At 43.5% G+C, this 27,278-nt stretch overlaps 1 protein-coding gene across 1 annotated transcript in view; it reads right to left on the reverse strand.

Moving 5' to 3' along the window:
* The window catches only part of itga9 (integrin, alpha 9), a 135,531-nt gene that overhangs the window by 71,187 nt on the left and 37,066 nt on the right, over positions 1–27,278 (reverse strand). Inside the window, exons 11-14 of the mRNA XM_020461012.2 lie at positions 15,710–15,804; positions 14,261–14,351; positions 10,766–10,811; positions 8,872–9,026 (exon numbers count right to left, since the gene is read on the reverse strand). Of these exons, the coding sequence (XP_020316601.2) occupies positions 8,872–9,026; positions 10,766–10,811; positions 14,261–14,351; positions 15,710–15,804 (387 nt within the window). The remainder of the gene's footprint in view (positions 1–8,871; positions 9,027–10,765; positions 10,812–14,260; positions 14,352–15,709; positions 15,805–27,278) is intronic.

A 27,278-nucleotide genomic window follows, 5' to 3' on the forward strand; every position in this document is an offset into this window, starting at 1 on the left:
ATTTGATTTGAAATCAAGAATCGTCTGATGGGTGACAATATTAGCCTATCACTTGTGAATTATATATTATCACTTGGGAATGACGCCCAGCGTAAGAAACAATGCCTCTTTTTTGCGTCTTTTTCTAATCATAGTCGCTCACCTCATGTAGCCTGGCCCATAGGCCTATATGTTTTAATATGGTTTGTATCACAGCTAAAATTGCCGGCAGGGTAGCCTAGTGGTTAGAGCGTTGGACTAGTAACCGGAAGGTTGCAAGTTCAAACCCCCGAGCTGACAAGGTACAAATCTGTCGTTCTGCCCCATAACAGGCAGTTAACCCACTGTTCCTAGGCTGTCATTGAAAATAAGAATTTGTTCTTAACTGACTTGCCTAGTTAAATAAAGGTCAAATAAATAAAAATGTAATTTAAAATTAAGCATATATAAGCAGCGCGTGAGTTTCACGTTTGGGAAAGAACATTTTCACCATAAAATGCACCTTTATAATAAAAGCATTACATGCATAATGCATTTGCGGTCACTTTTCATAATGGTGTTTTCCGCTAATGGAACATTCACGCTTAAATCCTACTACCATGTACGCATTGCTGTGCTTATAATGTGAAGAAATTGCATAATAGTTTATCAACATTTTAAGCTCAACGTTCTGATCTGTTAAGGCAGCCTCATTGCATAAAAAGGTTTTTGGGATGCTAGTGGTTGTAGTCATTTGGCATCTATCTGTCCCAGACTATGTTAGGAAAATGTATTTCTCGCACAGAATAGAATAGATTGACTTTTGTACTATGGGGGATAGTAGATTGACATAGGCTAGTGCTTTTGCTGTTCATTAGGCCTACTCATCCTGTTGGCTGACGAACAGTAAATGGGGACAGTTCTTCAAATAGCTTCAATATGCACCTCAGAAGTGGATAAGGACTTGCACAGTCCCCGATGTGTCTGTCTTCACTTGTAGCCTGTGAGCAAGACCTGATCACGTGACAGAGAGCCATATGAGTGAGAGGCCACAAAAGGCATGGGTTTTTGGGGTGCATTACGGCCACAAAGGGGATGCCGCTGTGAAATTCGAAGCATTATCAAGTGCTTATTGTGAAGGTGTAGGCTATATCACATGGATTTATTCAACTTTTTAAAATGGCTTGTAGGCTGTGTGTGGGCGCCAGGAGATGCTGCATGTGTTTATGTTAACTAACTGTCAATTACCGTGAGACCGACAGTTATTTGCTTGACATTCACCGGCTGACGGAATTTCGTGACTGCCACCACCCCAGTTAGGTCAAGCCTTAGTTGGAGACATGACATGACATGAACACCAGACATGAACACACACAGGAAATTAAGCTGGGATGTATAGCGGACATTTTACGGGCCCCTGACCAATTCTACTATTTTGTGTGTTCTTTGGAGCTGATATTAACTTATTTCGTAAATAATGTTTCCGACATCGTTTCCTATGACCGAAAAGAGCTTCTGGACATCAGAACAGAGATGAACAGCCTTGATTTGGATGAAGATTTATACGTCAATGAGTCAGCGGCACAGGACATACTGCTCACCCCAGACCAGGCCCTAATCCCTGACACTCGGAAGAGAAAGAGACAGCGATATAGAGGCTGACGTACAGGTACCCTGATGAAGCTACGGTGGAGAGTAAATGATCCGCTTCTACTCTCTGTTCTATTCTTCAATCACTGGAGAACAAACCAAACAAACTGTGTTTGAGAATATCCTATCAACGGGATCTAAAGAACTGTAATTACCTATGTTTCTCTGAAACTTGGCTGAACAAGGAGATGGATAATATTCCAGCTGGTTTTTCTATGAATCGGCAGGACAGAACGCCAGCGTCGGGTAAGCTCAACGGGAGTGGTGTTTGTATTTTTGTTAAAACAACAGCTGGTGTGCAATCTCTAATGTTAAGGAAGTCCCAAGTTTCCCCTCGCCGAAGTTAGTATGGTTTATCATGAGGCATTCTATTTACCAAGAGTTATATATAATTTTCGTATCTGTCTATTTACCACCACAAACCGATGCTATCACTAAGACCGCACTGAAAGAGCTGAATAGGGCCATTATCAAACAAGAAAATGCTCATCCAAAAAGTGGTTCTCCTAGTAGCCGGTGATTTAATGGATGAAAACTGAAATCTGCTTTACCTCATTTCTACCAGCATGTCACCTGTGCAACTACAGGCAAAAGCAAGGCAAGATCACCTTTACTCCACACACAGAGATGCATACAAAGCTCTCCCTCGCCCTCCATTTGGTAAATCTGACCATAACTCTATCCTCCGGATTCCTGCTTACAAGCAAAAGCTCAAACAGGAAGAACCAGTGGCGCGCTCAGCACGGAAATGGTCCAATGAAGTGAATGCTAAGCTACAGGACTGTTTCGCTAGCACAGACTGGAATATGTTCCCTGACTCATCTGATAACATTGAGGAGTTTACCACATTAGTCTCCAGCTTCATTAATAAGTGTATCGACGACATCGTCCCCACAGTGACCATACGTACATATACCAACCAAAAGCCATTGATTACAGGCAACATCTGCATTGATTTTAAGGCTATATCTACCGCTTTCAAGGAGCGGGACACTAACCTGGATGCTTATAAGAAATCCCGCTACGCCCGCCGACAAATCATCAAACAGGCAAAGGGTGAATACAGGATTAAGACCAAATCCTACTACACTGGCTCTGATGCTCGTCGGATTTGGCAGGGCTTGCAAACTATCACAGATTACAAAGGGAAACCCAGCCACGAGCTGCCCAGTGATGAGAGCCTACCAAACAAGCTAAATGCCATCCATGCTAGCTTTGAGGCAAGCAACACTGAACTATGCGTGAGAGCACCAGCTGTTCCGGACGACTGAGTGATCACACACTCCATAGCCGATGTGGGTAAGACCTGTAGCCATGAAATGCTTACATTACTCACATCAACCTACACCAATTTGCATAACACCCCAACAGATCCACAGATGAGGCAATATCTATACGAGGCAATCTCAGAGGAAGGCCCTAAAAATTGGAATAGAGTCGAGCCTCCCAACTCAGGTTGTTTCTCAAAATGCATATTACCGTGCTCTGCGCATGCAAATTGAAGCATGGGAGGGTTGGAGTATAAGTCCAAATCAAAGTATGCGAAATGGAGCATTTACATGTACATATTTTGAAGCATGCATTGATTCAAGCTTCAACGGAAAGTATGCAAAGAAATACGAAGCAACCATGTAAAAAGAATGCTTTAAAAAAAAATCTATGGTGGACATTATTTCAACTGAAGCAAGAGAAAATACACTGACTTGATGATTCACATTTCATCTTTGCCTGACTACAATATTTTATCTTGCTACGTTAACAAATACATGCTGTGTTAATTTTGGCATGTTTACCTGCCTACAATACACACTGTAGTGTGTGTAGGTCGTAAGACCATAGTAAGTGCTCTTGCTGCTGGTGATTCTCTGATCCACCTCTATGCAGACGACACCATTCTGTATACTTCTGGCCCCTCTTTGGACACTGTGTTAACTAACCTCCAGACGAGCTTCAATGCCATACAACTCTCCTTCCGTGGCCTCCAACTGCTCTTAAACGCAAGTAAAACTAAACGCATGCTATTCAATCGATTACTGCCCGCACCTGCTCGCCAGTCCAGCATCATTACTCTGGACGGCTCTGACTTAGAATACGTGGACAACTACAAATACCTGGGTGTCTGGTTAGACTGTAAACTCTCCTTCCAGACTCACATTAAGCATCTCCAATCCAAAATTAAATCTAGAATCGGCTTCCTATATCGCAACAAAGCATCCTTCACTCATGCTGCCAAACATACCCTCGTAAAACTGACCATCCTACCGATCCTCGACTTCGGTGATGTCATCTATAAAATAGCCTCTAACACTCTACTCAACAAACGGGATGCAGTCTATCACAGTGCCATCCGTTTTGTACCAAAGCCCCATACACTACCCACCTTTGCGACCTGTACGCTCTCGTTGGCTGGCTCTCGCTTCATACTCGTCGCCAAACCCACTGGCTACAGGTTATCTACAAGTCTCTGTTAGGTAAAGCCCCGCTTTATCTCAGCTCACTGGTCACCATAGCAGCACCCACTCGTAGCATGCGCTCCAGAAGCTATATCTCACTGGGCACCCCCAAAGCCAATTCCTCCTTTGGTCGTATTTCCTTCCAGTTCTCTGCTGCCCATGACTGGAACGAACTGCAAAAATCTCTGAAGCTGGAGAATCACATCTCCCTCACTAGCTTTAAGCACCAGCTGTCAGAGCAGCTCACAGATCACTGCACCTGTACATAGCCCATCTGTAAACAGCCCATCTATCTACCTCATCCCAATACTGTATTTATTTATTTATCTTGCTCCTTTGCACCCCAGTATCTCTACTTGCACATAAAAAAAAATCAAAGCGCTAACTGTCTAGTTGCTAATTTTCCTTTGTGGCTACCAACAAAGAATTAACATCTACTTTGGATAACATTGGTTTTAGGTAATTTTTGCCAGTTATACTATCTGGCTAGTTACATTATTATGATTCACATATAGCCAGCTGATAGTTATGAAGTAAAACGTTTGCTTTGTGTACATCTTCTTTTGGATATATTGCTATTGTCCTGGCTAGAAGAAGGAAGGTTGAGTGAATAGGTAAGTCCATAGTAAGTCAATATGGCTAACTGGCTAGCTAGCTAGCCAAAAATAATTGACATATACCTTGCATACCATTAGTTTTAGGTCATTTTTGCCTGGTTAACTAGCTTGCTGGCTAGATAGATTATGATGATAATTATTAAATAAAATGTTTAGTCTCTGTTGCCATTGTCCTGGATGGAATCAGGTTCAGAGAATGGGGAGATGGGGAGATGCAACGCGAGGTAATACGTAGGGGGAGTGCTTCTCAAATGAAATGTTTTATGCGTTCCCCACACTCTCATCCTCACAAGAACGTATTCAAGAGAACGTCCTCAGAAAATGCACTTGAGTATGTAGAGTACAGTAGTGTGCATTTTGGAAACACCCATATACTTTTCTCTCTGCTACCGCACGGCAAGGGGCACCGATGCACCAAGTCTGGAACCAACAGGACCCTGAACAGCTTCTAAGCCATAAGACTGCTAAATAGTTAGTTAAATAGTTAACCAAACTACCTGGACACTCTGCATTGACACTTTTTTCACCAACTTTTTTGACTCATCACATACGCTGCTACTGTTTACTGTCTGTCACTTTATTCCCAGTTATTAAAAAAACATACAAAAATGTAAATGTACTGTGTGTGTGGGTGTGTGAATTTGTGCATCTCGTGTGTGTGTGTGTGTGTGTGTGTGTTTGCATCTCGGTGTGGTGCTTGCGCCATGGTTTGTGTGTATGTGCATGCATGTATGCGTGTTTGTGTGTGTGAGGGGGTGCCTTCCATGACCTCATCCTGTCAGGCGGAAAGGGGCGTTGAGTGTTCATTACCGGCCCAGGCGTTTTCACCAAACAGAACAGAAACACACACACATACATACACTACCGGGCATCATCACCAAACAGAAAGACACGAGGTGTTGCAGTGCAGAACTACTTTCCACTGGTCGTGCCAAACAGTCAAACAGAAGAGAACAGAGGACCCTTATTCCTCCTGTTACGCCTGGCCCTGGACCTGCATTATGTAATGAAACAGCAGGCTATTTCCCTGTCCTGAGGGGTGCTTAACACGACCACACCCAACTGTGGCCACACCCAAACACCAGTCAACCATGAACACACCTAAAGAGTCAAACGATAACCATGACCAAACACTTACACTCAGAACACCATGACCAGACCTAAACAACCAACCAGGACCACATCTAAACAGTCAACACCTATTGGCTGGATTATAACCAGACTAGACCAAATCAAATCAAAGTTTATTTGTCAGGTGCACCGAATACAACAGGTGTAGACCTTACAGTGAAATGCTTTCTTACAGGCTCTAACCAATAGTGCAGAGAAAAAAAAGTATGTGTGTGTGGTAAGTAAAGAAATAAAACAACAGTAAAAAGACATTTGAAAATAAGAGTAGCAAGGCTATATACAGACACCGGTTAGTCAGGCTTATTGAGGTAGTATATACATGTGGGTATGGTTAAAGTGACTATGCATATATGTTGAACAGAGAGTAGCAGTAGCATAAAAAGAGGGGTTGGCGGGTGGTGGGACACAATGCAGATAGCCCGGTTAGCCAATGTGCGGGAGCACTGGTTGGTCGGGCCAATTGAGGTAGTATGTACATGAATGTATAGTTAAAGTGGCTATGTATATAAGATAAACAGAGAGTAGCAGCGTATAAGAGGGTTTGGGGGTGGCACACAATGCAAATAGTCCAGGTAACCATTTGATTACCTGTTCAGGAGTCTTATGGCTTGGGGGTAAAAACTGTTGAGAAGCCTTTTTTTCCTGGACTTGGCACTCCGGTACCGCTTGCCATGCGGTAGTAGAGAGAACCGTCTATGACTGGGGTCTTTGACAATTTTCAGGGCCTTCCTCTGACACCGCCTGGTGTAGAGGTCCTGGATGGCAGGCAGCTTTGCCCCAGTGATGTACTGGGCCATACGCACTACCCTCTGAAGTGCCTTGTGATCGGAGGCCGAGCAATTGCCGTACCAGGCAGTGATGCAACCGGTCAGGATGCTCTCGATGTTGCAGCTGTAGAACCTTTTCAGGACCAATGCCAAATCTTTTTAGTTTTTAGAATAGGCTTTGTCGTGCCCTCTTCACGACTATCTTGGTGTGTTTGGACCATTCTAGTTTGTTGTTGATGTGGACACCGAGGAATTTGAAGCTCTCAACCTGCTCCACTACAGCCCCGTCGATGAGAATGGGGACGTGCTCGGTGCTCCTTTTCCTGTAGTCCACAATCATCTCCTTAGTCTTGGTTACGTTGAGGAATAGGTTGTTATTCTGGCACCACCCGGCCAGGTCTCTGACCTCCTCCCTATAGGCTATCTCGTCGTTGTCGGTGATCAGGCCTTCGACTGTTGTGTCGTCAGCAAACTTAATGATGGTGTTGGAGTCGTGCCTGGCCATGCAGTCGTGGGTGAAAAGGGAGTACAGGAGGGGAGGACTGAGCACGCACCCCTGGGGAGTTCCAGTGTTGAGGATCAGCATGGCAGATGTGTTGCTACCTACCCTCACCACCTGGGGGCGGCCCGTCAGGAAGTCCGGGATCCAGTTGCAGAGGGAGGTGTTTAGTCCCAGGTTCCTTAGCTTAGTGATGAGCTTTGAGGGTACTATGGTGTTGAACGCTGAACTGTAGTCAATGAATAGCATTCTCACATAGGTGTTCCTTTTGTCCAAGTGGGAAAGGGCAGTGTGGAGTGCAATAGAGATGGCATCATCTGTGGATCTGTTTGGGCGGTATGCAAATTGGAGTGGGTCTAGGGTTTCTGGGATAATGGTGTTGATGTGAGCCATTACCAGCCGTTCAAAGCACTTCATGGCTACGGATGTGAGCGCCACGGGTCTGTAGTCATTTAGGCAGGTTGCCTTTGTGTTCTTGGGCACAGGGACTATGGTGGTCTGCTTGAAGCATGTTGGTATTACAGACTCAATCAGGGACATGTTGAAAATGCCAGTTTCTCAGCACATGCCCGGAGCACACGTCCTGGTAATCCGTCTGGCCCCGCAGCCTTGTGAATGTTAACCTGTTTAAAGGTCTTACTCACGTCAGCTATGGAGAGCGTGATCAGACAGTCATCCGGAGCAGCTGATGCGCTCATGCATGCCTCAGTGTTGCTTGCCTCGAAGCGAGCATAGAAGTGATTTAGCTCATCTGGTAGGCTTGTGTCACTGGGCAGCTCGAGGTTGTGCACCTCCTTTGTAGTCTGTAATAGTTTGCAAGCCCTGCCACATCTGACGGGCATCAGAGCCGGTGTAGTGTGATTCAATCTTAGCCCTGTATTGATGCTTTGCCTGTTTGAAGGTTCGTCGCAGGGCATAGCGGGATTTCTTGTAAGCTTCCAGGTTAGAGTCCCGCACCTTGAAAGCGGCAGCTCTACCCTTCAGTGCTAATGTTGCCTGTAATCCATGGCTTCTGATTGGGGTATGTACGTACAGTCACTGTGGGGACGATGTCCTGTAATTTAGCATCTGCTTCATCTGACCATTTTTTTATAGACCGAGTCACTGGTGTTTCCTGCTTTAATTTTTGCTTGTAAGCAGGAATCAGGAGGATAGCGTTGTAGTCGGATTTACCAAATGGAGGGCGAGGGAGAGCTCTGTACGCATCTCTGTGTGTGGAGTACAGGTGATCTAGAATTTTTCCCCCTCTGGTTGCACATCTAATATGTTGATAGAGATTTGGTAGAACCGATTTAAGTTTCCCTGCATTAAAGTCTCCGGCCACTAGGAGCGCCACCTCTGGGTGAGTCGTTTCCTGTTTGCTTATTTTCTTATACAGCTGGCTGAGTGCGGTCTTAGTACCGGCATCTGTCTGTGGTGGTAAGTAAACAGCCATGAAAAGTATAGCTGAGAACTATCTAGGCAAGTAGTGTGGCCTGCAATTTATCATAATATACTCTACTTCAAGCGAGCAAAATGTAGAGACTTCCTTAGATTTCGTGCACCAGCTGTTGTTAGTAGACTGAAGGAGAACCACAACCATAGGCAGCATCCATTGGCCAAAGGCTACATCATGGAATGACACAATTCAGTGGCACATTCACAAATCGCTCTGAATAATCCACTACAATATAGTCTACTTGTTCTAACTACTAAAACAAGGCATATGAGGGGTCCCATTTCAAACATACCACTCTATCAACTTAAGTGCGTTGTACATTTTGTGTCTGCTGTAGTTATGCTGTAGTTGTGCTCACCTATCTGTCCAGGCAGGTGTTTTCCTCTGAAGAGCAGGCAGACTGTAGCGTTGAAACAGTTGAGGTGCTGTGGTCCCTCGTGACACTGAGGAACAGAGATGTTGATGGAGACAGGTAGGTAGATGGACACGTCCACAGTGATCACCGGTCGGGACCTAGAGACAAAACACAACGTGGTGTCAATGGACCTACAACTAGTACAATACAACATGGTGTCAATACAACATGGTGTCAATGGACCTACAACCAATACAATACAACATGGTGTCAATACAACATGGTGTCAATGGACCTACAACCAACACAATACAACATGGTGTCAATGGACCTACAACCAATACAATACAACATGGTGTCAATGGACCTACAACTAGTACAATACAACATGGTGTCAATGGACCTATAACCAATACAATACAACATGGTGTCAATACAACATGGTGTCAATGGACCTACAACCAATACAATACAACATGGTGTCAATACAACATGGTGTCAATGGACCTACAACCAATACAATACAACATGGTGTCAATGGACCTACAACCAATACAATACAACATGGTGTCAATGGACCTACAACCAATACAATACAACATGGTGTCAATACAACATGGTGTCAATGGACCTACAACCAATACAATACAACATGGTGTCAATGGACCTACAACCAATACAATATGGTGTCAATTGACCTACAACCAATACAATACAACATGGTGTCAATGGACCTACAACCAATACAATACAACATGGTGTCAATGGACCTACAACCAATACAATACAACATGGTGTCAATGGACCTACAACCAATACAATACAACATGGTGTCAATGGACCTACAACCAATACAATACAACATGGTGTCAATGGACCTACAACCAATACAATACAACATGGTGTCAATGGACCTACAACCAATACAATACAACATGGTGTCAATGGACCTACAACCAATACAATACAACATGGTGTCAATGGACCTACAACCAATACAATACAACATGGTGTCAATACAACATGGTGTCAATGGACCTACAACTAGTACAATACAACATGGTGTCAATGGACCTACAACCAATACAATACAACATGGTGTCAATACAACATGGTGTCAATGGACCTACAATGAATACAATACAACATGGTGTCAATACAACATGGTGTCAATGGACCTACAACCAATACAATACAACATGGTGTCAATACAACATGGTGTCAATGGACCTACAATGAATACAATACAACATGGTGTCAATAGACCTACAATGAATACAATACAACATGGTGTCAATAGACCTACAATGAATACAATACAACATGGTGTCAACGGACTTACAACCATTACAACACAACATGGTGTCAATGTACCTACAACCAATACAATACAACATGGTGTCAATGGACCTACAACCAATACAATACAACATGGTGTCAATGGACCTACAACCAATACAATACAACATGGTGTCAATGGACCTACAATGAATACAATACAACATGGTGTCAATAGACCTACAATGAATACAATACAACATGGTGTCAATAGACCTACAATGAATACAATACAACATGGTGTCAACGGACTTACAACCATTACAACACAACATGGTGTCAATGTACCTACAACCAATACAACATGTTGAACATGGTACTGCAGTGGACACAGCTTGGCATTAATGTCTTTCTGTGATGAAAAACATACTCTGTTCCACTTTATGCGTTTATACTGCTCTTTTCCAATATCCACAGAAGCATTGGTTAACTCTTAGAATAAAACAATGTATTGTGCACACATTCAAAGTGGTATGCTGGTATGGACAGTGAAACAAAGCCACTATTCGTGTAACACCAAAATATATTACATTCCAACTTCAACAATACAACCACTCACCTCAATAACACCACACTATCAGCCATAAAAGCACCAATGGTAATGTCTGTAATGAAAGAACAACCAATGAGCGAAACCTAAGTTAGTGCAGATTTATCCTTCTTTGAATATATGGCACAATACACAAAGGTTATCATTAAAAGGGGGCTGAACCTACTGATTTGGACGTTATTTTAGCTTGCTTATTAATATATTCAGCAACCATGACTGAAGCCAAATGAGAGTATTGGGGATGTTGTTTAATGTGGGTGTCTCTCGCGTGTGTGATATCTCACGTGGCAAGCGTTTGTACATTCACTCTGCCAAAACAGTACACAGTTACAGTCACTCACCCATCTAGATAACTTGAAAACAGTCTAACCAGGTCTTGTATCTTAATGTCGCCTTGGCTAGCTAGGGCTAGCAAACTTCTTTCGCCAATTAGCTTCAGCCGGCTGGTGAGCGACTGTGGCAAAGTTAGTTTGTCTTTGGATAGACTATCTCCGGGGCCAGTTAGGGACTGTCAATACATTACACAATGTAAATGGGACAATATTTCCATGTTACACGCCTTTTAGTTGTCTCATTAAATGATTGCAATATTTGTATATTAATTTCTACAATTTATAGTTGGTTTAAGATTTTTAAGTCATTGAAATGTTTAGCTATTGACAATTGTAAATATTGCCCCATGTAAATTGTGTAATTTATGATGGTCCCTAACTTGCCCGATAGGGATATCGAATGTCAAACCAAATTGTTCACGGGCCTTGCGATCGGGTTGTGTGCAGCTGCGCTCCAAATTGATGATTACTTGGGTACTGCTAGCTGTGGGCAGGTTTGAAATAAACCCAAACCAAGGAAACCTACTAAACAGTACCCATTCCGTGATCCACCATTTTTTCCTAATTATCTTGCACATCTCAGTTTTGAATGAGACTGACTATGACCAAATGTATTCTATTTACACATTGTAGTCAATTTTGACACTAGAATAAATGATTCTGACTAATATCGATGCCACATGGGCTGTTTTCAACCAATGAAGTTTATTGCCTTCAGTTGCGCTTTAACAATGGAGTCCTCATACTTGTTGTTTACTGTTCTAGTTCTGAATGTCCCCTGTTGATGTGGAATGCAGTAAACAACATGCCTCAGCATCACGAGTCTGACCGACTGACCAGGGACCACTCGGAGTCAGACAGACGGTAGTCTAACTGACTAACCAGGGACCACTCAGAGTCAGACAGACAGGAATCTAACCGAATGACCAGGGACCACTCAGTCAGACAGACGGTAGTCTAACTGACTGACCAGGGACCACTCAGAGTCAGACAGACGGTAGTCTAACTGACTGGCCAGGGACCACTCGGAGTCAGACAGACGGTAGTCTAACTGACTGAGCAGGGACCCCTCAGAGTCAGACAGACGGTAGTCTAACTGACTGAGCAGGGACCACTCAGAGTCAGACAGACGGTAGTCTAACTGACTGACCAGGGTCCACTCAGAGTCAGACAGACAGGAATCTAACCGAATGACCAGGGACCACTCAGTCAGACAGACAGGAGTCTAACCAACTGACCAGGGCCACTCAGAGTCAGACAGACAGGAGTCTAAATGGCTAACCAGTGTCCACTCAGAGTCAGACAGTCAGGAGTCTAAATGGCTAACCAGTGTCCACTCAGAGTCAGACAGACAGGTGAACAAGTGGGAGAAGGCGTGAATAACACCACATTCGAATCAGCAGACATTCTTTACTTTGTCTGCTGATTCGATCCGAGCTCGTTTGATTTATTCGTTTAACCTAAATCTCACCAGGTAGGATATTGAGAACATATTCTCTTTTACAATAACGACATGAAGTGGAGCTGTAGGCCCTACGTACATCATTAACCTTGAACCCAGTGGAGCTGTAGGCCCTACGTACATCATTAACCTTGAACCTAGTGGAGCTGTAGGCCCTACGTACATCATTAATCCTGAACCTAGTTGGGCTGTAGGCCCTACGTACATCATTAACCCTGAACCTAGTGGAGCTGTAGGCCCTACGTACATCATTAACCCTGAACCTACTGTTGGCTAGTGGGGCTGTAGGCCCTACGTACATCATTAACCCTGAACCTAGTGTTGGCTAGTGGAGCTGTAGGCCCTACGTACATCATTAACCCTGAACCTAGTGTTGGCTAGTGGAGCTATAGGCCCTACGTACATCATTAACCCTGAACCTAGTGGAGCTGTAGGCCCTACATACATCATTAACCTGTTGAGTGTAGGGGGCAGTATTTGGATGTTTGGATGAAAAACGTCAGATTAGGATAAACAACACTCTAAAGTTTCCAAACCGTCAAAATATTGTCTGTGAGTATAACAGAACTGATATTTGCAGGCAAAACCTGAGGAAAATCCAACCCGGAAGTGCTGTTTTTCCTGAAAGCTCTCTGTTCCATTGCCTGCCTTAACTCCATTTAAAGGGATGTCAACCAAATTCCTTTTCTTATAGCTTCCACATGGTGTGAACAGTGTTTAGACATAGTTTCAGGCTTTTATTTTGAAAAATGAGCGAGAAAGATCACATTGCGTCATTGGATGGCTGGGTGCCAGCAGCGTTTTGCATGCGCAACAGCTTGGAGCAGACATTTTCTCTCTCTCTCTCCTATTGAAGAAGCTACAGTCCGGTTGAAATATTATTGATTATATATTGTAAAAACAACCTGAGGATTTATATAAAAAACGTTTGACATGTTTCTACGAACTTTACAGATATTATTCCAAATTTTCATCTGCACGGTCGTGACTGCTAGAGCCTGTGGATTTCTGAACATAATGCGCCAACCAAATGGAGGTATTTTGGATACACAAATAATCTTTATGGAACAAAAGGAACATTTATTGTGTAACTGGGAGTCTTGTGAGTGCAAACATCCGAAGATCATCAAAGGTAAGCGATTCATTTTATTGCTTTTCTGACTTTCGTGACCAATCTACTTGGCTGCTAGCTGTTTGTAATGTTTTGTCTGCTGAGAGAGATGTCCTTACATAAACTCTTGGTATGTTTTCGCAGAAAAGCTTTTTTGAAATTTGACACACCAGGTGGATTACCTGGATCACCTGACACGCCAGGTGCATTGCTATATTGCACTTGTGAATTCATGAATTAAATATTGTAGTAATTTAATTTGAATTTGGCGCTCTGCAATTCAGCGGTTGACGAAAATGATCACGCTACCGGGATGGGTGCATCAAGAAGTTAACTTCTGAACCTAGTGTTGGCTAGTAGAGCTGTAGCCCCTACGTACATCATTAACCCTGAACCTAGTGTTGGCTACGTTGTATCATCTGTTTTGTACTGTACAAAGGAAAAACCTGCACTCACTGAAATATTATTTAAGTTAATCTTTAAGAATATATATATATAGTTTTTTAACAGTGTATCCCTTTTGAATCTGGCACCCAAACTTTTCAGTTGAGCACGCCAATTCTTCATTCTATGTACTGTACTGTATATTGTGACAATACCTAGATATCCATTGCCGTCCATGTCCACATTGCCAGATATTGATTGGCCGAACATCTGGAAGGCGGGGTTTACACTCCGTCCAGACAGCCTCTGCAATGAATTATATAAACGTGAGAATACACACACACACGCACGCACACACACACACGCACGTACACACACACACACACGACTGATCTGACAGATTAACACTAGCGAACACATTACTGTAGCAGGAGGGATCAGCATCACATTGTCTCACAACAGTCAAACATGTTTTTGCTACCTCTAGTAAAACAGACCACTGTGTCTGTTACTGCTACCATAACAGACAACTGTGTCTGTTACTGCTACCATAACAGACCACTGTCTGAGCTTTAATCTACCAACAACACTGAGCAAGGCTACGGTTTGAGAGGGAAGTGGACTTTTACATTTCACCTCATCCTGTATCTCAGTAAATAGAAACGATGAACTACTGTGACTGTTTCAAATGGGACCCTATGCAGTGCACTACTTTTGACCTGGGACCTATTGGCTCTGGTCAAAAGTAATGCACTATATATGGGTGCTATTTGGGACTCACACTCTATAATATTGTTTCATGGGGCTAATATCCATTGTGGGGATCTTTTGGTCTGGCTTCCAAGCTATTGAAAACATACTCCTGTGTGTGTGTATGTGTGTGTTCGTATTAGATGAGTGGAAAATCTCTTCCCAGGATAACATTACCACCTGGGTCTTTATGACATGTTAGTCAGAGGATGCTTCCCAAATGGAACCCTATTCCCTATTTAGTGCACATAGGGCTCTGGTCAAAAACATTGTACTATAGGGAATAGGGTGTCATTTGAGATGCAGCAGAGAGTAATAGTGCTGCTTTGTCAACACAGATGGAGCTGTGATGTTATCCTTGTTGCTAACACAGTGTGTGTGTGTGTTTGGTTTCATTATCCTTGTGGGGACCAGAAGTTCTCACAAGGATAGTAAAACAAGGAATATTAAGAACATTTTGCCGGTCCCCACAAGAGGAAATACTATTTTAGGTTTAGGGGTTAGGTTTAAAAGTTAGGGTTAGGATTAGGGTTAGTGGTTTAGGGTTTGGATTAGGGTTAGTGGTTTAGGGTTAAGATTAGGGTTAGTGGTTTAGGGTTAAGATTAGGGTTAGTGGTTTGGGGTTAAAGGTTAGGTTAAGGGTTAGGGAAAATAGGATTGCGAATGGGAATCAACTGTTTGTAAAACTAACGTGTGTGTGTGTGGACTAAACTAGAAATTAAAAACAGATGAAGATGATATTTTATGTTGTTGGTCTTAAACACAGGGGACATAATGTCTCAATTGGTTTAAGATGAATTGTCTCTTGACTTTCTAGTATCTCTTCCTCCAAAAGAGCCTATGATGGTGGCATATTATCTACCCAAGACTTGTGCTGATTACTTGTTGTGTCTAACCATTGAAAGTGTCTTTACCATAGAATATTTGTTGACGATTCCAGTGGCATCGCCATGGTAAATGTAGACTGCTCCACCGTAGTCATCTTCTTTGGGTGCTCCTATGGCCACATCTAGAGAGAGATAGAGAGAGAGAGAGAGAGAGAGAGAGAGAGAGAGAGAGAATAGGACAGAGGCAGAGAGACAAAGACAAACACACAGAGAGAAAGAGTTCAGTATTACTCGTCTACAGAAAATTAACAAGAAAGTTAAGAACCAACAAGACTGGATTCCAACTGCTGTTCAAGAAGTTCCTTTGTGTGTGTCAGGACCATAGAAATTAAATGAATAGAAACAGAGTCGTCATGCACCCTAAAAATCTGAGGGGGCACAAAGTATGTGAGGATCGCTGGGGGGTGACCTGAATGGGTTAGACACCCCATCTGTAAGTTGGAGAATTTCGCATTTTTCAAACACCTGAAACAGCTTTTTCCTGCAATCTATAGCCATAATCATTACACGTAATTAATATCTGAGCATACCTCTTGAGCGGTCAACTTTTCACCATATGATTTTCACTGTACCCTGCAATCACACCTGCAACCCTGTACATGTGACTATTAAACACTGTGTGGTTCTTTTTTAAAGAAACTAAATATGCTTCTCTGCTAAAAGATTGAAAGGAATGTGAGTCTTATTCAGTACATTTAGCTTTTCTAAAGTCTACCAACCCAGCAGGTATGCCAGCTAAGATAGTTCGACAAGCTAGCTCCTCTAACTTGATTGATAGCCTGAAATAGCTTCTTACTAATAACTACACAGAACAAAAATATAAACGCAACATGCAACAATTTTAAAGATTTTACTGAGTTACAGTTCATATATGGAAATCAGTCAATTGAAATAAAGGCCCTAATCTATGGATTTCACATGACTGGGAATACAGATATGCATCTGTTGGTCACAGATACACTATGTATACAAAAGTATGTGGACACCCCTTCAAATTAATGGATTCTGCTATTTCAGCCACACCCGCTGCTGACAGATGTATAAAATCTTGCACACAGCCATGCAATCTCCATAAACAAACATTGGCAGCAGAATGGCCTTGCTGAAGAGCTCAGTGACTTTCAATGTGGCACCGTCATAGGATGCCGCCTTTCCAACAAGTCAGTTAGTAAAATGTCTGCCCTGCCCCGGTCAACTGTATGTGCTGTTATTGTGAAGTGGAAATGTCTAGGAGCAACAACGGCTCAGCCGCGAAGTGGTAGGCCACACAAGCTCACAGAATGGGACCACCGAGTGCTGATTTGCGTAGCACGTAAAATCAACTGTCCTTGGTTGAAACACTCACTCCTGAGTTCCAAACTGCCTCTGGAAGGAACGTCAGTACAAAAACTGTTCGTCGGGAGCTTCATGAAATGGGCTTCCATTGCCGAGCAGCCGCACACAAGCCTAAGATCACCATGCGCAATGCCAAGCATCGGATGGAGTGGTGTAAAGCCATTGGACTCTAGAGCAGAGGAAACGTGTTTTCTGGAGTGATGAATCACGCTTCACCATCTGGCAGTCCAACGGATGAATCTGTGTTGCCCCAATGCATAGTACCAACTGTAAAGTTTGGTGGAGGAGAAATAATGGTCTGGGGCTGTTTTTCATGGTCCAGGCTAGGCCCCTTAGTTCCAGTGTTGGGAAATCTTAAAGCTACAGCATACAATGACATTCTAGACAATTCTGTGCTTCCAACTTTGTGGAAACAGTTTGGGGAAGGACCAAAGGGAGGTTCATACAGGTTCATACAGAAAAGGTTTTCCCTGACTTCAACCCTATCGAACACCTATGGGATGAATTGGAACACCGACTACGAGCCAGGCCTAATCACCCAACATCAGTGCCCGACCTCACTAATGCACGTGGCTGAATGGAACCAAGTCTCCAAAGCAATGTTCCAACATCTAGTGGAAAGCCTTCCCAGAAGAGTGGAGGCTGTTATAGCAGCAAAGAGGGGACCAACTCCATATTAATGCCCATTATTTTGGAATGAGATGTTCGACAAGTAGGTGTCCACATACTTTTGGTCATGTCGTATACCTTAAAAAAATATTTGGGGTGTGGATCAGAAAACCGGTCAGTATCTGGTGTGATCTCCATTTGCCTCATGCAGCACAACACATCTCCTTGGCAAAAAGTTGATCAGGCTGTTTATTCTGGCCTGTGGAATGTTGTCCCATACCTCAGCAAGAATGGTAGAGATACTCTGAATGATTGGCTATGAAAAGCCAACTGACATTTACTCCTGAGGTCCTGACCTGTTGCACCCTCTACAACCACTGTGATTACTTTTATTTGACCCTGCTGGTCATCTATGAACATTTGAACATCTTGGCCATGTTCTATTATAATCTCCACCCGGCACAGCCAGAAGAGGACTGGCTAGGTTCCGGCCTTTCTAGGGAGTTTTTCCAAGCCACTGTGCTTCTACACCTGCATTGCTTGTTGTTTGGGGTTTTAGGCTGGGTTTCCGTTCAACACTGTAACATCAGCTGATGTAAGAAGGGCTTTAGAAATACATTTGATTGATTGATTGATTTATGTCTGTTGCTGGATATTGGTGGGAACTGGAACACGCTGTCGTACACGTTAATCCAGAGCATCGCAAACATGCTAGATGTATCCAGGTCTGGTGAGAACTGGGACATTTTCAGCTACCAGGAATTGTGTACAGATCCTTGCAACATGGAGCAGTACATTATATTATCGTCATGGTATCTCTGTGCATTCAAATTGCCATCGATAAAATGCAATTGTTCTTTGTCCATAACTTATAACCCCACTGCCACACACATAACCATACACGCTGTCTGCCATCTGCCCGATACAGTTGAAACCGGGATTAATCTGTGAAAAGCACATTTCTCCAGCATGCCAGTGGCCATCGAAGGTGAGCATTTGCCCACTGAAGTCGGTTACGATGCCAAACTGCAGTCAGGTCAAAACCCTGGTGAGGACAACAAGCACGCAGACCAGCTTCCCTGAGACGGATTCTGACAGTTTGTGCAGAAATTCTTCGGTTGTGCAAACCCACAGTTTCATCAGCTGTCTGGGTGGCTGGTCTCAGACAATCCCTCAGGTGAAGAAACCAGATGTGGAGGTCCTGGGCTGGTGTGGTTACACATGGTCTGCAGATGTGAAGCAGGTTAAACGTACTGCCAAATTCTCTAAAACGATGTTGGAGGTGGCTTATGGTAGAGAAATGAAATTCTCTGGCAACAGCTCTGAAGGACATTCCTGCAGTCAGCATGCCAATTGCACGCTCCCTAAATCTTGAGACATCTGTAGCATTGTTTAGCATTGGCCTATATCGAATCTTCCATTCCTCTCAAAAATTTTAGAAAAGGCTGTTGTGCAGAAACTCACTGCCTTCCCGAAGACAAACAATGTATACGAAATGCTTCAGTCTGGTTTTAGACCCCATCATAGCACTGAGACAGCACTTGTGAAGGTGGTAAATGACCTTTTGATGGCATCAGACCGAGGCTCTGCATCTGTCCTCGTGCTCCTAGACCTTAGTGCTGCTTTTGATACCATCGATCACCACATTCTTTTGGAGAGATTGGAAACCCAAATTGGTCTACACGGACAAGTTCTGGCCAGGTTTAGATCTTATCTGTCGGAAAGATATCAGTTTGTCTCTGTGAATGGTTTGTCCTCTGACAAATCAACTGTACATTTCGGTGTTCCTCAAGGTTCCGTTTTAGGACCACTATTGTTTTCACTATATATTTTACCTCTTGGGGATGACATTCGAAAACATAATGTTAACTTTCACTGCTATGCGGATGACACACAGCTGTACATTTCAATGAAACATGGTGAAGCCCCAAAATTGCCCTCGCTAGAAGCATGTGTTTCAGACATAAGGAAGTGGATGGCTGCAAACTTTCTACTTTTAAACTCGGACAAAACAGAGATGCTTGTTCTAGGTCCCAAGAAACAAAGAGATCTTCTGTTGAATCTGACAATTAATCTTAATGGTTGTACAGTCGTCTCAAATAAAACTGAGAAGGACCTCGGCATTACTCTGGACCCTGATCTCTCTTTTGAAGAACATATCAAGACCATTTCAAGGACAGCTTTTTTCCATCTACGTAACATTGCAAAAATCAGAAAATTTCTGTCCAAAAATGATGCTGAAAAATTAATCCATGCTTTTGTCACTTCTAGGATAGACTACTTCAATGCTCTACTTTCCGGCTACCCGGATAAAGCACTAAATAAACTTCAGTTAGTGCTAAATACGGCTGCTAGAATCCTGACTAGAACCAAAACATTTGATCATATTACTCCAGTGCTAGCCTCCCTACACTGGCTTCCTGTCAAAGCAAGGGCTGATTTCAAGGTTTTACTGCTAACCTACAAAGCATTACATGGGCTTGCTCCTACCTATCTCTCTGATTTGGTCCTGCCGTACATACCTACACATACGCTATGATCACAAGACGCAGGCCTCCTAATTATCCCTAGAATTTCTAAGCAAACAGCTGGAGGCAGGGCTTTCTCCTATAGAGCTCCATTTTTATGGAACGGTCTGCCTACCCATGTCAGAGATGCAAACTCGGTCTCAACCTTTAAGTCTTTATTGAAGACTCATCTCTTCAGTGGGTCATATGATTGAGTGTAGTCTGGCCCAGGAGTGGGAAGGTGAACATCCTCGGATCCCATCCTCGGATGGGGCCACAGTGTCTCCTGACCCCTCCTGTCTCAGCCTCCAGTATTTATGCTGCAGTAGTTTGTGTCAGGGGGCTGGGGTCAGTTTGTTATATCTGGAGTACTTCTCCTGTCCTATTCGGTGTCCTGTGTGAATCTAAGTGTGCGTTCTCTAATTCTCTCCTCTCTTTCTTTCTCTCTCTCGGAGGACCTGAGCCCTAGGACCATGCCCCAGGACTACCTGACATGATGACTCCTTGCTGTCCCCAGTCCACCTGGCCATGCTGCTGTTCCAGTTTCAACTGACCTGAGCCCTAGGACCATGCCTCAGGACTACCTGACATGATGACTCCTTGCTGTCCCCAGTCCACCTGGCCGTGCTGCTGCTCCAGTTTCAACTGTTCTGCCTTATTATTATTGGACCATGCTGGTCATTTATGAACATTTTAACATCCTGGCCATGTTCTGTTATAATCTCCACCCGGCACAGCCAGAAGAGGACTGGCCACCCCACATATCCTGCTTCCTCTCTAGGTTTCTTCCTAGGTTTTGGCCTTTCTAGGGAGTTTTTCCTAGCCACCGTGCTTCTACACCTGCATTGCTTGCTGTTTGGGGTTTTAGGCTGGGTTTCTGTACAGCACTTTGAGTTATCAGCTGATGTATGAAGGGCTATATAAATACATTTGATTTGATTTGTTGTGTGACCAAACTGCACATTTTAGAGTATTACGATGGCGCCGGAGGGGAGGTCTACCGTCTTTCCGGCTCTTAACCGCCATGCTATATTGTTTGTTTTTTCGCGTTGTTCGTAACTTGATTTTTACATAATGTTGCTGCTACCATCTCTTATGACTGAAAAGAGCTTCTGGACATCAGAACTGCGATTGCTCACCTCAAACTGGACAAAGAGTTCTTCTTCAATGAGTTGGATGGGAGGGATATACTACTACAGACACCCGATCCCCGTGACTCGCTGGAGAAGGAAACTGAGATTTTGTGGAAAAAGATCAGGGTGCCTTGTGAGAATCAGGTGACGAGTGGCTAATCTGCCCTTGCCTTCTGTCCAGCTAGCTAATGTTCAATCACTGGAAAATGAATGGGACGAGCTGAAAGCACATATATCTTACCAACAGTACATTAAAAACTGTAATATCTTATGTTTCAACAAGTCAAGGCTGAACGACGACATTAAGAACATACAGCTCGCGGGTTATACACTCCATCGGCAGGACAGAACAGCATCCTCTGGTAAGACACGGGGTGGGGGCCTATGCATATACAGTTGAAGTCAGAAGTTTACATACACTTATGTTGGAGTCATTAAAACTAGTTTTTTCAACCATTTCACAAATTTCTTGTTAACAAACTATAGTTTTGGCAAGTCGGTTAGGACATGTACTTTGAGCATGACACAAGTAATTTTTCCAACAATTGTTTACAGACAGATTATTTCACTTATAATTCACTGTATCACAATTCCAGTGGGTCAGAAGTTAACATACACTAAGTTGACTGTGCCTTTAAACAGCTTGGAAAATTCCAGAAAAGAATGTCATGGCTTTAGAAGCTTCTGATAGGCTAATTGACATAATTTGAGTCAATTGGAGGTGTACCTGTGGATGTATTTCAAGGCCTACCTTCAAACTCAGTGCCTCTTTGCTTGACATAATGGGAAACTCAAAATAAATCAGCCAAGACGTCAGAAAAACAATTGTAGACTTCCACATGTCTGGTTCATCTTTGATACAATTTCCAAACGCCTGAAGGTACCACATTCATCTGTACAAACAATAGTATGCAAGTATAAACACCATGGGACCACGCAGCCGTCACACCGCTCAGAAAGGAGATGCATTCTGTCTCCTAGAGATGAACGTACTTTGGTGCGAAAAGTGCAAATCAATCCCAGAACAACAGCAAATGACCTTGCTGGAGGAAACAGGTACAAAAGTGTCTATATCCACAGTAAAACGAGTCATATATCGACACAACCTGAAAGGCCGCTCAGCAAGGAAGAAGCCACTGCACCAAAACCGCCATAAAAAAGCCAGACTACGGTTTGCAACTGCACATGGTGACAAAGATCGTACTTTTGGAGAAATGTCCTTTGGTCTGATGAAACTAAATTAGAACTGTTTGGCCATAATGACCATCGTTATGTTTGGAGGAAAAAGGGGGAGGCTTGCAAGCCAAATAACACCATCCCAACCGTGAAGCAGCATCATGTTGTGGGGGTGCTTTGCTGCAGCAGGGACTGGTGCACTTCACAAAATAGATGGCATCATGATATATTGAAGCAACATCTCAAGACATCCATCAGGAAGTTAAAGCTTGGTCGCAAATGGGTCTTCCAAATGGCAATGACCCCAAGCATACTCCCAAAGTTGTGGCAAAATGGCTTAAGGACAATGAAGTCAAGGTATTGGAGTGGCCATAACAAACACCTGACCTCAATCCCATAGAAAATTGGTGGGCAGAACTGAAAAAGTGTGTGCGAGCAAGGAGGCCTCCAAACCTGACTCAGTTACACCAGCTCTGTCAGGAGGAATGGGCCAAAATTCACCCAACTTATTGTGGGAAGCTTGTGGAAGGTTACCCGAAACGTTTGACCCAAGTTACACAATTTAAAGGCAATGCTATCAAATACTAATTGAGTGCATGTAAACTTCTGACCCACTGGGAATGTGATGAAAGAAATAAAAGCTGAAATAAATAATTCTCTCTACTATTATTCTGACATTTCACATTCTTAAAATAAAGTGGTGATCCTAACTGACCTAAAACAGGGCATATTTACTAGGACTAAATGTCAGGAATTGTGAAAAACTGAGTTTAAATGTATTTGGCTATGGTGTATGTAAATTTCCGACTTCAACTGTATGTGAAGAACAGCTGGTCCACGATATCTAAGGAAGTCTTGAGGTTTTTCTCGCCTGAGGTAGAGTATGTCATGATAAGCTGTAGACCACACTATCTACCTAGAGAGTTTTCATCTATATTTTTCGAAGCTGTCTTACATACCACCACAGACCGATGCTGTCACTAAAACCGCGCTCAATGAGCTGTATACCGCCATAAGCAAACAGGAAAACGCTCATCCAGAGCCGGCACTCCTAGTGGCTGGGACTTCAATGTAGGGAAACTTAAATCAGTTTTACCTAATTTCTATCAGCATGTTAAATGTGCAACCAGAGGGGAAAAGAATCTAGACCACCTTTACTCCACACACAGAGACCCATACAAAGCTCTCCCTTGCCCTCCATTTGGCAAATATGGCCATTAATCTATCCTCCTGATTCCTGCTTACAAGCAAAAATTAAAGCAGGAAGCACCAGTGACTCGGTCTATAAAAAAGTGGTCAGATGATGCAGATGCTAAACTACAGGAATGCTTTGCTAGCACAGACTGGAATATGTTCCAGGATTCTTCCGATGGCATTGAGGAGTACACCACATCAGTCACTGGCTTTATCAATAAGTGCATCGAGGACATCGTCCACACAGTGACTACATATATACCCCAACCAGAAGCCATGGATTACAGGCAACATTCGCACTGAGCTAAAGGGTAGAGATGCCGCTTTCAAGGAGTGGGACTAATCTGGAAGCTTATAAGAAATCCCGCTATGCCCTACGACGAACCATCAAACAGGCAAAGCGCCAATACAGGATTAAGATCAAATCGTACTTCACCTTCTCGGACGCTCATCGGATGTGGCAGGGCTTGCAAACGATTAGAACTACAAAGGGAAGCACAGCCGAGAGCTGCCCAGTGACACGAGCCTACCAGACGAGCTAAATAACTTCTATGCTCGCTTCAAGGCAAGTACCACTTCAACATGCATGAGAGCGTCAGCTGTTCCGGACAACTGAGTGATCACGCTCTCCGCAGCCAATGTGAGTAAGACCTTCAAACAGGTCAACATTCACAAGGCCGCAGGGCCAGATGGTTTACCAGGACGTGTACTTCGAGCATGCGCTGACCAACTAGCAAGTGTCTTCACTGACATTTTCAACCTCTCCCTGTCTGAGTCTGTAAAACCAACATGTTTCAAGTAGACCACCATAGTCCCTGTGGCCAAAAACACTAAGGTTACCTGCCTAAATGATTACCGACCCGTAGCACTCACGTATGTAGCCATGAAATGCTTTGACAGGCTGGTCATGACTCACATCAACACCATTATCCCAGAAACCCTAGAACAGCGGTTCCCAAATTTTTTAGTCCCATACCCCTTCAAACATTCAACCTCCAGCTGCGTACCCCCTCTAGCACCAGGGTCAGCACACTCTCAGATGTAGTTTTTTCCCATCATTGTAAGCCTGCCACACACACACACACACACTATACAATACATTTATTAAACATAAGAACGAGTGTGAGTTTTTGTCACAACCCGGCTCAGGGGAAATTACAGAAATGACAAGAACTCTTATAGGCCCAGGCACAAATATTAATATAATAATAATCAACAATTTTGCTCTTTATTTAGCCATTTTACATATAAAACTTGATTTGTTAATCGAAAACTGTGAATACCTCACCACAGGTTAATGAGAAGGGTGTGCTTGAAAGGATGCACATAACTTTGCAATGTTGGGTGGTGTTGGAGAGAGTCTCAGTCTTAAATCATTTTCCACACACAGTCTGTGCCTGTATTAGTTTTAATGCTAGTGAGGGCCGAGAATCCACTCTCACATAAGTAAGTGGTTGCAAAGGAAATCAGTGTCTTAACAGTGCAATTTGCCAAGGCAGGACACTGAGCACAGCCCTATCCAGAAATCTGGAAGTGCCTTCTGATTAAATAAAATCTTCACAGAACTGCTTGTTGCAATTTCAATGAGGGTCTCTTGTTCAGATATCGGTAAGTGGACTGAAGGCAGGGCACGAAAGGGATAACGAATCCAGTTGTTTGTGTCATTCGTTTTGGGAAAGTACCTGCGTAATTGAATAGCCAACTTACTAAGGTGCTTCGCTATATCACATTTGAAATTGGCCGTAAGCTTGAGTTTATTTGCACACAACAAACCAGACAATGATGGAAAGACCTGTGTGTTGTCCTTGTTAATCGAGACAGAGAAGAGCTCCAACTACTTAATCATATCCTAAATTTTGTCCCGCACATTGAATATAGTTGCAGAGAGTCCCTGTAATCCTAGATTCAGATCATTCCGGCGAGAAAAAACATCATCCAGATTGGCCAGTCGTGTGAGAAACTTGTCATCATGCAAGCGGTCAGACAAGTGAAAATTATGGTCAGTAAAGAAAACTTTAGGCTCGTCTCTCAATTTAAAAAAACGTGTCAATACTTTCCCCCTTGATAACCAGCGCATTTCGGTATGTTGTAAAAGCGTTACATGGTCGCTGCCCATATCATTGCATAGTGCAGAAAATACACGAGAGTTGCTTTAACAAAGTTAACAATTTCACTGTAGTGTCCAAAATGTCTTTCAAGCTGTCAGGCATTCCCTTGGCAGCAAGAACCTCTCGGAAGATGCTGCAGTGTACCCAAGTGGCATCGGGAACAACTGCTTGCACACGCGTGTCCACTACACTATGTCTCCCTGTTATGGCTTCTGCGCCATCAGTACGAATTCCAACATGAGCTACATTTGTGGAATTACCGCGAAAGAGTAACGGTTAATGTGATTGGATGTTAATTACCTGTATTTGACATTGTGTTGTTATTTCGCTGAACACTAACTAGGTGGCTTCATTTTATTTTTGGCAGTGAAACGAGGCTACTCAGGCGGGAAAAAAACTCACCCAAATGTATAGCCCCGTTGGAAAATATAAATGAACTGTTTGAAAATGTGAATCACATTTTTATTTGGCATAACCCCGACGGCATTGCGTGTACCCCAGTGGGTATTCAGTTTGGGAATAGCTGCCCTAGACCCATTCCAATTTGAATACTGCACCAACAGATCCACAGATGATGCAATCTCTATGCACTCCACTCTTCTCTTTCACACCTGGACAAAAGGAACACCTATGTGAGAATGCTATTCATTGACAACAGCTCAGCGTTCGACACCATAGTGCCCTCAAAGCTCATCACTAAGCTAAGGACCCTGGGACTAAACACCTCACTCTGCAACTCGATCCTGGACTTCCTGATGGGCCGCCCCAGGTGGTAAGGGTAGGTAACAACACATCCGCCACGCTGATCCTCAACACAGGGGCCCCTCAGGGGTGCGTGCTCAGCCCCCTCCTGTACTCCCTGTTCACTCAATACTGCACGGCCAGGCACGACTCCATGATTAACACCATGATTAACACCATGATTAAGTTTGCCAATGACACAACATCGGAAGGCCTGATCACCGACAACGATGAGACAGCCTATAGGGAGGAGATCAGAGACCTGGAGACTGAAAAGAGTTGGCATGTGTCCTCAGATCCTCAAAAGGTTCTACAGCTACACCATCGAGAGCATCCTGATGGGTTGCATCACTGCCTGGTATGGCAAATGCTCGGCCTCCGACCGCAAGGCACTACAGAGGGTAGTGCTTACGGCCCAGTACATCACCGGGGCCAAGCAAGACCTCTATACCAGGTGGCGTCAGAGGAAGGCCCTAAAAATTGTCAAGACTCCAGCCACCCTAGTCATAGCCCCCCCCCTTCCACCACCCCGCACATTGACTCTGTACCGGTACCCCCTGTATATAGCCCCGCTATTGATATTTACTGCTGCTCATTAATTATGTGTTATTCTTATCTCTTACTTTTTTTGTTGGTATTTTATTAAAACTGCATTGTTGGTTAAGACCTTACATTTCACTGTAAGGTCTGTTGTATTCGGCGCATGTGACAAATACAATTTGATTTGGTTTGGCCTTTTATTGTCCCCAACACCTGTGTAATGATAATACTGTTTAATTAGCTTCTTGATATA

Source organism: Oncorhynchus kisutch, linkage group LG25 (genome assembly GCF_002021735.2).
Source record: "Oncorhynchus kisutch isolate 150728-3 linkage group LG25, Okis_V2, whole genome shotgun sequence".
Classification (NCBI taxonomy): Eukaryota; Metazoa; Chordata; class Actinopteri; order Salmoniformes; family Salmonidae; genus Oncorhynchus; species Oncorhynchus kisutch.